This window comes from Herpailurus yagouaroundi, unplaced genomic scaffold (assembly GCF_014898765.1).
Source record: "Herpailurus yagouaroundi ecotype Mexico unplaced genomic scaffold, PumYag 159, whole genome shotgun sequence".
NCBI lineage: Eukaryota > Metazoa > Chordata > Mammalia > Carnivora > Felidae > Herpailurus > Herpailurus yagouaroundi.
The window spans coordinates 53,044,674-53,058,893 of record NW_024412400.1 but is presented as its reverse complement, the minus strand read 5'-3'; the positions used below and the strand labels follow the sequence as shown (position 1 = coordinate 53,058,893).

At 37.8% G+C, this 14,220-nt stretch overlaps 1 protein-coding gene across 1 annotated transcript in view; it reads left to right on the top strand.

Moving 5' to 3' along the window:
- Positions 1-14,220, top strand: part of RARRES1 (retinoic acid receptor responder 1) — a 58,415-nt gene that overhangs the window by 23,968 nt on the left and 20,227 nt on the right. The window contains exon 6 of the mRNA XM_040481129.1: positions 1,737-1,873. Coding sequence (XP_040337063.1) covers positions 1,737-1,873 — 137 coding nt within the window. The remainder of the gene's footprint in view (positions 1-1,736; positions 1,874-14,220) is intronic.

Here is a 14,220-nt window from a genome sequence, read left to right as displayed (position 1 = left end):
CCCCTCTGTTGTCATTTTAAATTCAGCAGAAGCATATGATGGCACTATTTATAGCTTGTCTGTAAAACTATTAAAATGGAAAAGGCTTGGTTTTAGACAAAAGTCAGTCAAAACTGTGGCAATCTCCTCGGATTAACCAGTTCAAATCCCAGCAGCTTCTATTCAGCATTTACTCCTCCAGGACGTTGGGGTTTTGTAGTCCAGCTTGCTCTACAGTTGCTAGGTGAGGCTATCTAAATCCATTTCAGGATATCCTTGCTCCAAACTATTTTTCCCCAAAAAAGGTATTTGTGGTTTTTTGTTTTTTTTTTTTTTATGAGTACAGTTTTCACTTTTTCTGATGAATTTACAAACTTCCTGTACATGAGCCCAAGTACTCTACAAAGGAAAAGACTGAAGACCTGGGACAACCAGCCAGAGTCCTGTCACCTGAGTGATTCTATAGTAGCACTGCCAGCATTTGTACTTCCAATTGTCCACGCTGTTCACAGTGTTTGGGGTAACCGACTTGCTTTCTAGTAATGGGTTTTGTTGAACTCACAATGGCACTGGAAGATGAATCATGTGATGGGGAGCTGGATGAAGGAAGCTTTCACTGTCTCCCTCCCATCCCTACATACACAACAGGAATCCAGGGCTCAGCTCAAATCTCATCCCTGTGAAGTTTGCCCCACATCTCTCCAGCCCAAAGGTCCCTCTCCCTTCCATGTGCTCTATCAGATCTTTGATCCTCCTTCTCTTGCGGAAGGTATCAGCTGTGTTTCTGCACTGTCGACAAGTAGAGGGTAGGGACCCATCTTCGTGTCCCTCCCATCACCCCTGCAGTCTGTGAATGATCTTTGAATTGATTACCATTACAAACCAGCCAAGTTCTACAGTACAAAGAAGAATTTATGCTAATTATTTTACCAAGAAGGATTAATTTCCTAGTAAGTTTGTTCTTATTCCTTACATATTATACTATTATTGGGCTTATATTTAAGCCAAGAATATCTCCACCATTTTTCATGAAATGTTGGTCCATGAGCAGTTATCTCATAAATTAATCACTTGCTAAAATTTGAGTTCCTAAAAGTCACAAAAAGTAATGTGTTAATGTAATGTACTAACCCCACCTCAAGCAGTGTAGTTAAGTAGGTTTTTATAAGTGTTTGCTGAAATAAAAAGATTGCAATTCCAAAAACAATACCACAGAAAAAACCCTCTTGATTTCTGCATGTGTTCAAAATCACTGACAGAAATACTACCAATTCATTGATTAGCTTTAAAGCCAATGATCAGATAAAGATATTTGGAGATTGGCAAAGACCATCGCATTGACTGTAGACCCAGACAGAAGGTAAGGTAGCAAAAATAATTGATAGACTTTTCCATCTAATTTAAAGATGCTTCTCAACTAACAAGACTTCAACTTTGAGTATCATTATAGCTCTTACTTTGCCTTAATATCATACATTTGTACTAGTATACTATACTGGTGTACTAATATAGTACATTAATATAGTACAGCAAATAAGATTTTTATAGTAGCTTTACTCAGTAGGACAAATTAAAGCACATAAATCTTCATATGATGTGGAAACAGGTAAGAACAAGTCATGTGTCCAGCTCAAGGTCTTGCTCTAAGAGATGACGGATGTGACTTAAGGTTACGCCCCTATTTCAGTATTGAAACATTTGAAATTTTGTCCCCAAAATGTCATAACACAAATGTGTTTTCGTTTTCTTTCTCTCAGATAGCCATGGACATATTGATCCCTCTCTGAGACCCATTTGGGATTTGGCTTTTCTTGGTGGCTCTTATGTGATGTGGGAAAAGACAACCCAGTTTTTACATTACTACATGGCACAGCTCAGCAGTGTTAACCAATGGGTAAGAAAAACACTGAAAGTCATTTTTATGTCATAAGAGATACAACCAATGCAGTTTTCTAAAACTAAATTAATGTGAATTTCTAATTTTATGCCAACAGTTTCATTCATTCAATAAATATTTCTGTGCCTGCAATGGGCCAGGTATAGTTTTAGAGACTGTGGACATAGCAGTGAAGAAAAAACACAGTGTAGCTGCCCTCATTGAAACTCTAGTGAGAGAAGACAAAAGATGGTGAACTAATAAATAATTAATATGTGTCAAAAGGTGGTAGTAATTGCTATAGAAAAAAGTAAGGGAGAAGGGAATGCAAGGTGTTGTTAGAATTACTACTTATATTGTCTAAAATAAGGCCCCTCTAATTTGAGCAGGGTGACGGTGGGGCAGAGGCCTGGGAGAAGTGAGTGAGCCAAGCCTCCACAAGGGAAGATTTTTTTCAGGCAGGGAACTGAAGCATCAATGTGGCTGATGGGTTGGAGAAATAGCAGTGAGGCTACTGTGGCTGGAACAGAGTCAGCAAGGGGAGGGTACTGGGAAATGAAATCAAATGGAGAGGACCAGTTCCTGTAAGGCTTCGCAGGCCAGTGGAAGGACCTTGTATTTTACTCTTCAGAGGTTTTTAGCCCAACCTGACTTACAATACCATCATTGTGGCTGCTATGTTGACACCAGACCACACAGAGACAAGAGCGGAGTCAGGGAGACCAGCAAAGTATTGCAAAAATCTAGGCAAGGTCTGGGGGTGCCTTGGACCAGGTGGTAGCCATGGAGGTGGTGAAAAGTGTTTGGATTCTTTATATATTTTGAAGTTAGACCAACCCTATTTGTTGATGTGGGTATATCTGAGAATGAGAAAAGTCACGGAGAAAAAAGTCACGGAGAATGAGAAAAGTCTTATAACTTTGGCCTGAGTAACTGGAAGGACAGAGTCTTCATTTACTGACTGGGGAAGGCTGCAGGAGCAACAGATCTGGGAAGAAATTAGCTTGATTTGGGGCATTCTAAATTCTACTAAACTACCACATGTGTAGTATTTAAAGCCACAAAAGTGGATGACATCACAGAGAATGTGTAGATAGAGAAAAGAAGGTCTGTATTGAGAGAGTCCTGCTACACTTGTAACTTTAGAGGTTGAAGATATAAGAAAAGAAGGTGTTTTAAGGATGAGGCTTGGCTGTATCCAGTGCTGCTGGAGAATTGTGTGTGAAGAGGCCTGAGACTGACCATTTGATTTAGGCTGTCAGAAGTCATTGGAGAGCTTGTCAAGAGCTATCTCACTGGCACATTGCAGGCAAAAGCCTGAGCGGAATATGTTGGGAGAGACTGGGAAAAGAGAAATAGACATTCCATCTCTTTCAAGGAATTTAGCTGTAAAGGGGAGTATAAGAAAGAAGGGGCGGAGGAGCCAAGATGGCAGAACAGCATGGAAGTTTTTTTGTGTGTCTCACATCCATGAAATACAGCCAGATCAACACTAAACCATCCTGCACACGAGGATCAACAGAAAACAAGGGGCCATAGCTACAGGATGGGTGAGCATAGGGTTGAAAGAGAGTTTGTTTTCTGTTGTATTTTTAGGCTGGGAGATTTAACAGCATATTTATGTGGTGCTGAGAAAAATCCAGTCGAGAGGGGCAAAGTAGGACTTACAGGAAAGCAAAGGAAGAATTGTTGGAGTTCCTATCTTTGAGTAAGCAAGAGAATAGGATCAATCTAGGAGCTGCTTTTAGACAGGAATGTGAGGAGTTCACCTGGAGGGAGGGCAGACAAGCAATGGCATAGTTGCTGATAGGGGGCTGGATATCCTGGCGGGAGCCCCTGGAAATTCTCCCTGCTTCTGTGCTCTCAGTGAAAGAGACAAAGTCATCAGGTCGGAGAAGGAGAAGAGCGGAGGTGTTGGAAGTGTGGGGGATGCATGGACCTGGCATTGTGCGCCGCTGCAGGCCCCTTGAAGATCTGGGCTCGTGAATTTCAAGGAGGACCAGTCGTGCCGAGCTGTCTGGGTGTGGGCATGGAGTAGGCCAGAGGTGGCTGTAGCCCAATATGGGGTTCCTGTCAGGCAAGTGTGATGTAGAGAGAGAGGGGCATTTGCACAGTAAACAAAGTCAACTACTCCAAGAGAGGCAAGCTCAGATAACCTTAAGTACAAATTTCTGAAATCCATTTTCTTCATGGATGCATGAAGCCATAGATTCACCTATGGATGGATCGTCAGTGAATATCTTCTGAGCACAAAGATTTGCCCATCATCGAATAAGCATTTAAAAAAAATTTTTTTTTATTATTTCCGTATAGTTGATACTCAATATTATATTAGTTTCAGATGCACAACATAGTGATTGGACAATTCTACACATTAGCTAATGCTTACCACAAAAACTGTTGTTAGCACATCTATAACCATTCAACGTTATTACAGTATTATTGACTGTACCCCATGTGCTGTACTTTTCATCTCCACGATTTATTTATTTTATGACGAGAAGTTTATACCTCTTAATCCCCTTCACCTAATTCACCCATTTGCCCATTCCCCACCTCTGAAAACCACCAGTTCTCTGGATATCTGAGTCTGTTTTCTTTGTTTTGTTTTTCTACATTCACATATAAGTGTATGTGTCTTTCTCTGCCTTACTTATTTTATTTACTTTTATTTACTATAGTACCCTTTAGGTCCATCCATGTTGTTGCAAATGGCAAGATCTTCTTTTTTATAATAGCTCAGTAATACTCCATTCCATTCCATTCCATACCACACCACATCTTTCTTCTATATTCATCTATTGATGGACACTTAGATTGCTTCCATATGTTAGTTAATTGCTGCAGTGAACAAAAGGTGTGTATATCTTCTCCACTTAGTATTTTCATTTTCTTTGGGTAAATACCAAATAGTAGAATTATTGGATTATGTGGTATTTCTATTTTGAATTTTTTGAAGAGCCTCCATACTGTTTTCCATAGTGGTTGCACCAATTTACATTCACACCAGCAGTGTGAGGGTTCTCTTTTCTCCACCTCCTCGCCGACACTTGTTATTTCCTGTCTTTTTATTTTAGCCATTTTGACAGGTATAAGGTGATATTTCATTGTTGTTTCGATTTGCATTTCCCTGATAATGAGTGATGTTGAGTATATTTTCATGTGTCTGTTTGCCACCTATATATTTTCTTTGGAGAAATGTCCATTCAGGCCTCTGCCCAATTTTAATCAGATTGAATTTTTTTGTGTGTTGAGTTGTAAGAGTCCTTTATATATTTTGGATATTTATTCCTTATCTGAGAAATCATTTTTAAATATCTTCTCCCATTCAGTAGGTTGCCTTTTTGTCTCGTTGATGTTTTTCTTTGCTGTGTAAAATCTTTTTATATTGGTGTAGTCCCAAAAGTTTATTTTTGTTTTTGTTTCCCTTGCCTCAGGAGATATATTCATAAATATGTTGCGAAAAGCAGTGTCTAAAACATATTGCCTGTGCTTTCTTTTAGGAGTTTTATGGTTTTGGGTGTCACATTTAGGTCTTCAGTCCATTTTGAGTTTATTTTTGTGTATGGTGTAAGAAAGTGGTCCAGTTTCCTTCTTGTATGTAACTGTCCAGCTTTCATTTGTTGAAGAAACTGCCTTTCCTCATTGTAAAGTTTTGACTTTGTCATAGATTAATTGACCATTTAGGTGTGGGTTTATTTCTGGGTTCTCTGTTCCAATGATCTATGTGTCTATTTCTGTGCAAGTACCATGCTGTTTTGATTACTGTGGCTTTATAGTATATCTTGAAACCTGGAATTGTGATACTTCTAGTTTTGTTTTTCTTTGTCAAAATTGCTTTGGCTCTTTGTGGTTCCATACAAATTTAGGGTTGTTTGTTCTAGTTTTGTGAAAAATACTATTGGTATTTTGATAGAGATTACATTAAATCTGTAGATTGCTTTGGGCAGTATGAACATTTTAACAATATTAATTCTTCCAGTTCCTAAACATGGTATACCTTTCCATTTGTTTGTGTTGTCTTCAATTTCTTTCATCAGTATCTTATAGATTTCAGAGTTTAAGTATTTCACCTCCTTGGTGAAATCTATTCCTAGGTATTTTATTCTTTTTGGCATAATTGTCAGTGGGATTGTTTTCTTAACTTCTCATTCTGCTACTTCATTATAAGTGTATAGAAATGCAACAGATTTCTGTAATTAGTTTTGTATCCTGCAAGTTTACTGAATTCACTTACTTTGATCATTTTTTGGTAAAATCTTAATGGTTTTCTACATACAGTATCATGTCATCTGCTAATAGTGAAAGTTTTACTTCTTCCTTATCAATTTGGATGATTTTATTTCCTGTCTAATTGACGCAAGTAGGCAAGTAGGACTTCAGTATTATGTTGAATAAAAGTGGTAAGAGTGGACATCCTTGTCTACTTCTTGATCTTAAAGACAATCTTTCAGTTTTTTACCATTGAGTATGATGTTAGCTGTGGGCTTTTCATATGTTGAGGGATGTTTCCTACTTTGTTGAGAGTTTTTAATCATGAATGGATGTTATATTTTGTCAGATGTTTTTCCTACATCTATAGAGATGATCATATGGTTTTTATCCTTTCCCTTGTATCATGTCGATGTGATGTATCATGTTGCTTGATTTGCGAATTTTGAACCACTGTTGCATACCTGGAATAAATCCCACTCGATTGTTGAATGATCTTTTTAATGTCTTGTTGATATCAGTTTGCTAATAATGTTAAGTATTTTTGCATCTATATTCACTAGAAATATTGGCCTGTTAGTTTTCTTTGTAGTGTCTTTATGTGGTTTTGGTATCAGGGTAATGCCGGCCTGGTTCTGACTTTTGTTGGGAGTTTTTATTATTACTGATTGAATTTTATTACTAGTAATTGGTCTGTTCAGATTTTCTATTTCTTCCTGGTTCAGTTTTGGAGAATTGTATTTCTAGAAATTTATCCAATATTCTCTTCTAATCCTTTGTATTTTTGTAATGTCATTAGTTATTCTGCTTCATTTCTGATTTTATTTGAGATCAATATTTTTTTTATTGATGATTCCGGCTAAAGAGTTATAAATTTTGCTTATTTTTTCAAAGAAGCAGCCCTTGGCTTCATTGATCTTTTCTGGTTTTTGTTTTCTTGTGTTTTTTTAATCTCTATTTCATTTCTTTCTGCTCTAATATTTCTTTCTTTCTTCTGTTAGCTTTGGCTTTGTTTGTTCTTCTTTTTTTAGTTCCTGTAGGTATAAGCTTGTTGTTTGAGATTTGTATTTCTTTTTATCATTGGTTCCTTTAAAAAGCTATTTTCCATATGAAGTTCCTCTTTTTTTTTTCATCATTGGTTTTGATGTCTGTTATTTTATTATCAGTATTAAATTGATTAATAAAATTTAACAAAACTTTTTAAAGAATATGTGACATTCCTTTTGTACAGTCATTTTGTTAGTTCCTTTATGCCATTTGATAACACTAAACAAACTTGACTTTATTAACCCCCAAAATAAATCCCTTCTTTCAGGAAAAGTTATTCAAGAGATACCAATTGGGGGCACCTGCGTGACTTAGTCAGTTAAGCATCCATCTCTTGATTTTGGCTCAGGGCATGATCTCACGGTTTGTGAGTTCAAGCCCCGCATCAAGCTCTGTGCTGTCAGCTGCTTGGGATTCTCTCTTTCTTCTCTCTCTCCTCCTCCTCCCCCACCTCTCTCTGTGTCTCTCTCTCTCTCTCTCTGTCTCTCTCTCTCAAAATAAATAAATAAATGTAAATTCAATTGGTCTCTCTCTCTTTTTTTTTTAATCTCAGATGTTTGTTTATGCAGGCATTCTTTGTAGTCCGCTTACTTTGAAATATCTTTGTGTGTTTTAAATAATAATTCCAGTATAGCTGGGGCATCTGGGTGGCTCAGTTGGTTAAGTGTCCAACTTTGGCTCAGGTCATGATCTCACAGTCCATGAGTTCAAGCCCTGCATAGGGCTGTGTGCTGACAGCTCAGAGCCTGGTGCCTGCTTCGGGTTCTGTGTCTCCATCTCTCTCTGCCCCTCCCCCACTCATGCTCGCTTGCTCTCTCTCTCTCTCTCTCTCTCAAAAATGCACATTAAAAAAAAAAAATAAATTATAATTCCAGTATAGTTAACAGTGTTATATTAGTTTCAGGTGTACAATATAGTGATTCAACATTTCTGTACGTTACCTCATCATGATAAGTACATGCTTGAATCCCCATCACCTATTTCACCCATCCTCCCACCCTTCTCCCCTCTGGTAATCATCTGTTTGCTTTCTATAGTTAAGAGTCTTTTTATTTTTGGTCTCTTTTATTCTTTATTCATTTGTTTTCTTAAACTATACAAATGAGTGAAATCATATGATATTTGTCTTTCTCTGACTGACTTATTTCACTTAGCATTATACTCTCTAGCTCCATCCATGTTGTTGCAAATGGCAAGATTTTATTGCTATTATTCAACTATATGTATATATACCACATTTTTTTATCCATTTATCTATCAATGGACACTTGGGCTGCTTCCATAGTTTGGCTATTGTAAATAATGTTGCAGTAAACATAGGAGTGTATATATCTTTTCAAATTAGTGTTTTTATATTTTTGGGTAAATACCCAGTAGTGGAATTACCAGATCGCATAGTAATTCTGTTTTTAATTTTTTAAAGGAACCTCCATACTGTTGGAGGTTCAGACATACAGGCTGACCTGTATGTCTTTCTTTCTCTCTGTCTTTTTTTTTTTTTTTTTTAGAGAGAGAGCATGAGCAGGGGAGAGGGGCAGGAGAGAGAGAGAGAGAAAGAGAGAGAGCGAGCCAGCAGGCAGGCTCTGCGCTCAGTGCAGAGCCTGAAACAGGGCTCCATCCCATGACCCTGCGACCATGAACTGAGCCAAAATCAAGAGTTGGATGCTCCACTGACTGAGCCACCCAGGCACACACCCTGTGTGTCTTTTCTATAGAAATGTCTGCTCATGTTTTCTGCCCATTTTTAATTGGATTATTCAGTTTTTTGTGTGTGTGTTGAGTGGTATCAGTCCTTTTTATTTTTGGATACTAGCCCTTTATCTGACATGTAATTTGCAAATATCTTCTCCCATTCCATAGGTTGCCTTTTAGTTTTGTTGATTGTTTCCTTCATTGTGCAGAAGCTTTTTATTTTGATGTAGTCCCAATAGTTTATTTTTGCTTTTTTTTTTTTAAATTAAAAACATTTAAAAGAGAGACAAGCTTGATACGGGGCTCAAACTCACAGACTTTGAGATCATGACCTGATCCTGTTGGATGTTCAACTGACGGAGCCACCCAGGCACCCCTATTTTTGTTTTTGTTTCCCTTGCCTCAGGAGTCATATCTAGACAAATATTGCTATGGCCAATATCAAAGAATTTACTGCCTGTGTTCTCTTCTAAGATTTTTATGTTTTCAGGTCTCACATTTAGGTCTTTAATCTGTTTTTAGTTTACTTTTGTGTATAGTGTGAGAAAGTGGTCCTGATTCTTTCTTAAATATAGCTGTCCAGTTTTCTTACCACATTTGTTGAAGAAACTGACTTTTTCCCATTGTATATTCTTGCCTCCTTTGTTGAAGGTTAATTGACCATATAATTATGGGTTTATTTCTGGGCTTTCTATTCTGTTCCATTGTCTGTTTTTGTGCCAGTACCATACTGCTTTGATAACTACAGCTTTGTAATATATCTTGATACCTGGGATTGTGATACCTCCAGTTTTGTTCTTCTTTTTCAAGATTGCTCTGGCTACTCAGGGTCTTGTTGTTTTTGTTGTTGTTGTTTTTCCATTTTAGGATTTTTTGGGATTTCCATTTTAGGATTATTTGTTCTAGTTTTATGAAAAAAGCTGTTGGTATTTTGATAGGGATTGCAATAAATGTATAGATAGCTTTGGGTGGTATAGAAATTTTCACAATATTGTTCCTTCCAATTCATGAGCACAGACTGTCTTTACTTTTTTATCTGTAATCTTCGATTTCATTAATCAATTCTTTATAGTTTTCAGAGAATAGGACTTTTACCTCCTTGATTAAGTTTATTCTTAGGTATTTTATACTTTTTGGTGCAATTGTAAATGGAATTGTTTTCTTAATTTCTCTTTCTGCTGCTTCTTTATTAGTGTATACAAATGTAACAGATTTCTGTGCATTGATTTTTGTACCCTACAATCTTACTGAATTCATTTATCAATTCTAGTAGGGTTTTTTGGTGGAGTCTTGAGGATTTTCTATATGTAGTATCATGTCATTTATAAATAGTGAAAGTTTGGAGTGGCTGGGTGGCTCAGTCAGTTGAGCATCTAACTCTTGATTTCAGCTCAGGTCATGATCCCAGGTTTGTGGGATCAAACCCCATAGTGGGCTTTGTGCTGAGCATGGAGCTTAACATTCTCTATTTCTCTCCCTCTGCCCTTCTCCTCAACTCATGCTCTTTCTCTAAAATTAAAAAAAACAAAAACAACAAAAAAAAACCCAACTACAAATAGTGAAAGTTTTTCTTCTTCCTTACCAGTTTGGATGCCTTTTATTTCTTTTTCTTGTCTGGCTGCTGTGTACACCCTCCAGTACTGTGTTGAATAAAAGTGGGAAGAGTGGACATCCTTGTCTTATTCCTGATCTTAGGGGAAAAGCTCTGTATTTAATCACTGAGTATGATGTTTGCTGTGGGTTTTTCATACATGGCCTTTATTGTCTTCAGGTATGTTCCCGCTAAGCCTATTTTAGTGAGGCTTTTTATCATGAATGTATGTTGTGCTTTGTCAAATGCTTTTTCTGCATCTATTGAAATGATCATATGGTTTTTATCCTTTCTCTTTTGATGGGATGAATCACCGTAATTGATTTGCAAATATTGAACTACCCTTGCAACCCAGGAATAAACCCCGCTTGATTGTGATGGATGCTTTTTTAAATGTATTGTTGGATTCAGTTCCATAATTTTTGTTGAGGATATTTGCATCTTTGTTCATCAGAGATATTCACCTGTAGTTCTTTTAGTGTCTTTATCTGGTGTTGGTATTGGGGTAATGCTCATTAAATGAATTTGTAAGCTGTCTTTCTTGGTAATATTTTGTTGAGGATGTTTGTGTCTATGTTCATCAGAGGTACTGGCCTCTAGTTCTTTCTTTGTACCATCTTTATCTGGTTTTGGTATCAAGGTAATGCTCATAAAATGAATTTGGAAGCTTTCTTTCCTGTTTTTTGAAATAGCTTTGAGAAGAATAGGTATAAACTCTTTTTTTAAATGTTTAGTAGAATTCACCTGTGAAGGCTTCTGGTCCTAGACTTTTGTTTGTTGGAAGTTTTTTGATTACTGATTCAATGTTATTGCTAGTGATCAGTTTGTTCAAATTTTCTATTTTCTTCCTGATTCAGTTTTGGGAAGTTACGTGTTTCTGGGAATTTATCTATTTCTTTTAGGTTGACCAGTTTGTTGGCATATAATGTTTCATAATATTATAATCTTTTATATTTATGTGGTGTCAGTTGTTATTCCTTCTCTTTTAATTCTCATTCTTTTTGAGTCTTCTTTCTCACTCTTTATTTTAATGAGTCAGACTAAAGATTTATCAATTTTGTTGATTTTTTTCAAAGAACCAGCTCCTGGTTTCATTGATCTATTGTTTTTTGTAGTGTCTATTTTGTTTATTTCTGCTCTAATCTCTATTATTTCCTTCCTTATACTGGCTTGAGTTTTGTTTTTTTCCTCACTCCTTTAGGTGTAAGGTTAGGTTGTTTGAGATTTTTATTGCATCTTGAGGTAGGCCTGTATAGCTATCAACTTCTCCCTTAGAACAGCTTTTGCTGCATCCCAAAGATATTGGACTGTTGTATTTTTATTTGTCTTCGTGTATTTTTTATTTCCTCTTTGATTTCTTGGTTGATCCATTCATTGTTTAGTAGCATATTTAACCTTCATGTGTATGTGGTCTTTCCAGATTTTTTCTTCTGGTTGCTTTCTAGTTTCATAGCATTGTGGTAAGAAAAGATGCATGGGGGGGCGCCTGGGTGGCGCAGTCGGTTAAGCGTCCGACTTCAGCCAGGTCACCATCTCGCGGTCCGTGAGTTCGAGCCCCGCGTCGGGCTCTGGGCTGATGGCTCAGAGCCTGGAGCCTGTTTCCGATTCTGTGTCTCCCTCTCTCTCTGCCCCTCGCCCGTTCATGCTCTGTCTCTCTCTGTCCCAAAAATAAATAAACGTTGAAAAAAAAAAAAAAGAAAAGATGCATGGTATGACTCTGATCTTTTTGAATTTGTTGAGACTGATTTTGTAGCCTAAAATGTGATCTATTTTGGATAATGTTTCATGTGTACATGAAAAGAATGTGTATTCTGCTGTTTTGGGATGGAATACTCTGAATATATAAGTTAGATCCATCTGGTCCAATGTTTCATTCAAAACCACTGTTTCTTTGTTGATTATCTGTTTGGATGGTCTATCCATTTATGTAAGTTAGGTGTTAAAGTACCTTACTCTTACTGCATTACTAGCAGTTACTTACTTTATGTTTGTGATTAGCTGGTTTATATATGTTTGGTGCATAAATATTTACAACTTTTATAACTTCCTATTGGATTGTTCCCTTTATGAGTGATTGCATACTGTCCTTCTTTGTCTCATTAAAGTCTTTGTTTTCAAAAGTATTTTGTCTGATATAAGTATTGCTATCCTTTATTATTCTCTCAATTTGCATGATAAATGCTTTTTCTATATCTTCACCTTCAGTCTGCATGTGTCTAGGACTGAAATGAGTCCCTTGTGGGCAGCATAGAGATGGGTCTTGCTTTTTTATTCATTCCATCACCCTTTGTCTTTTTTTTTTTCTTTAGGTTTATTTATTTTGAGAGAGAAAGAGAACAGGGAGGGGCAGAGAGAGAGAGGGAGAGAGAATCCCAAGCAGGCTCCGCACCAGCAGCATATTTTTTGTTGAGAGGTTTCTCTGAGGCCGCCACAGGCATACTGATGGATGGGAGCAATAGTCAGACCAGGTGTCTTCAATCTGCCTCTCTGTCACAGCTGCAGGCATACCCAACATGGCAAGATTTGATCCATGGGCAGCTAGCAAAGAGGACTAGCTGCAGGAACTGTAGGCTTTCCAGTGTGTGGGGTTGTCTCCCCACCTCTCCAAGGGCAGGAGTCACTTTGGAGTGGTGGTACCCGTCTCAGCTGAGAGTTGCTTGCAGGGTGTGGTAGGGCAGGACCTGCTTTGGAGGGACACCTGCTGTTGCTGGTGAGTTGCTTGGGGCAGGACCTATCATGTTAGCAAGATAGATGGAGAATATTAGCACTGGCTCCCACAAGTGTCCTATCTAGCCTGGGGGGAGGGGAAGAGAAATGGCAGTACCAGCACTTTTCTTCCTGGAAAAATCTCCTGAAGATCCCTATTCCTCCAGGGCATGTTCTTAGATTAGTAAATACATGTTTTTCATGTAGCCCCCAGGTACTTTTCAAACTGAAGATTCTGTATTGTGTTTCAGACCAACCATATTACTGTATTTCTACCTTTATGTCTTAATATTTGTGAGTTTCTACCTTTATATCTGTTAATGTTTGTTGAATGTATTTAGGTGCTCCTATATTGGTTGCATAGGTATTTATAATTGTTACCTCGTCTTGTAGGATTTGTCCCTTTATCTTTACGTAGTATCCTTCTTTGTCTCTTGCTATATAGTCTTTGTTTTAAAGTGTATTTTTGTCTGATGAAAGTATTGCTACCATGGCTTTTTTGTTGCTTCCATTTGCATGGAAGGAATATCTTTTTTTAAATTTTCTTTAATGTTTATTTTTGAGACAGAGAGAGACAGAGCATGAACGGGGGAGGGTCAGAGAGAGGGAGACACAGAATCCGAAGCAGGCTCCAGGCTCTGAGCTGTCAGCACAGAGCCCGACGCGGGGCTCGAACTCACGGACCTCGAGATCATGACCTGAGCAGAAGTCGGCCGCTTAACCGACTGAGCCACCCAGGCATGCCAGGAATATCTTTTTTTTTTATCATCCCTGAATGATGGGAATATTTTTTTCAGTATGCTTGTGTCTTTAGGTCTGAAGTGAGTCTCCTGTAGGTAGCATAGAGATGGTTCTTTTTTTTTTTTTTCAACGTTTATTTATTTATTTTTGGAACAGAGAGAGACAGAGCATGAATGGGGGAGGGGCAGAGAGAGAGGGAGACACAGAATCAGAAACAGGCTCCAGGCTCTGAGCCATCAGCCCAGAGCCCGACGCGGGGCTCGAACTCACGGACCGCGAGATCGTGACCTGGCTGAAGTCGGACGCTTAACCGACTGCGCCACCCAGGCGCCTGAGATGGGGTTTTTTTAATCTGGATTTAAAAATACCTTTTTAT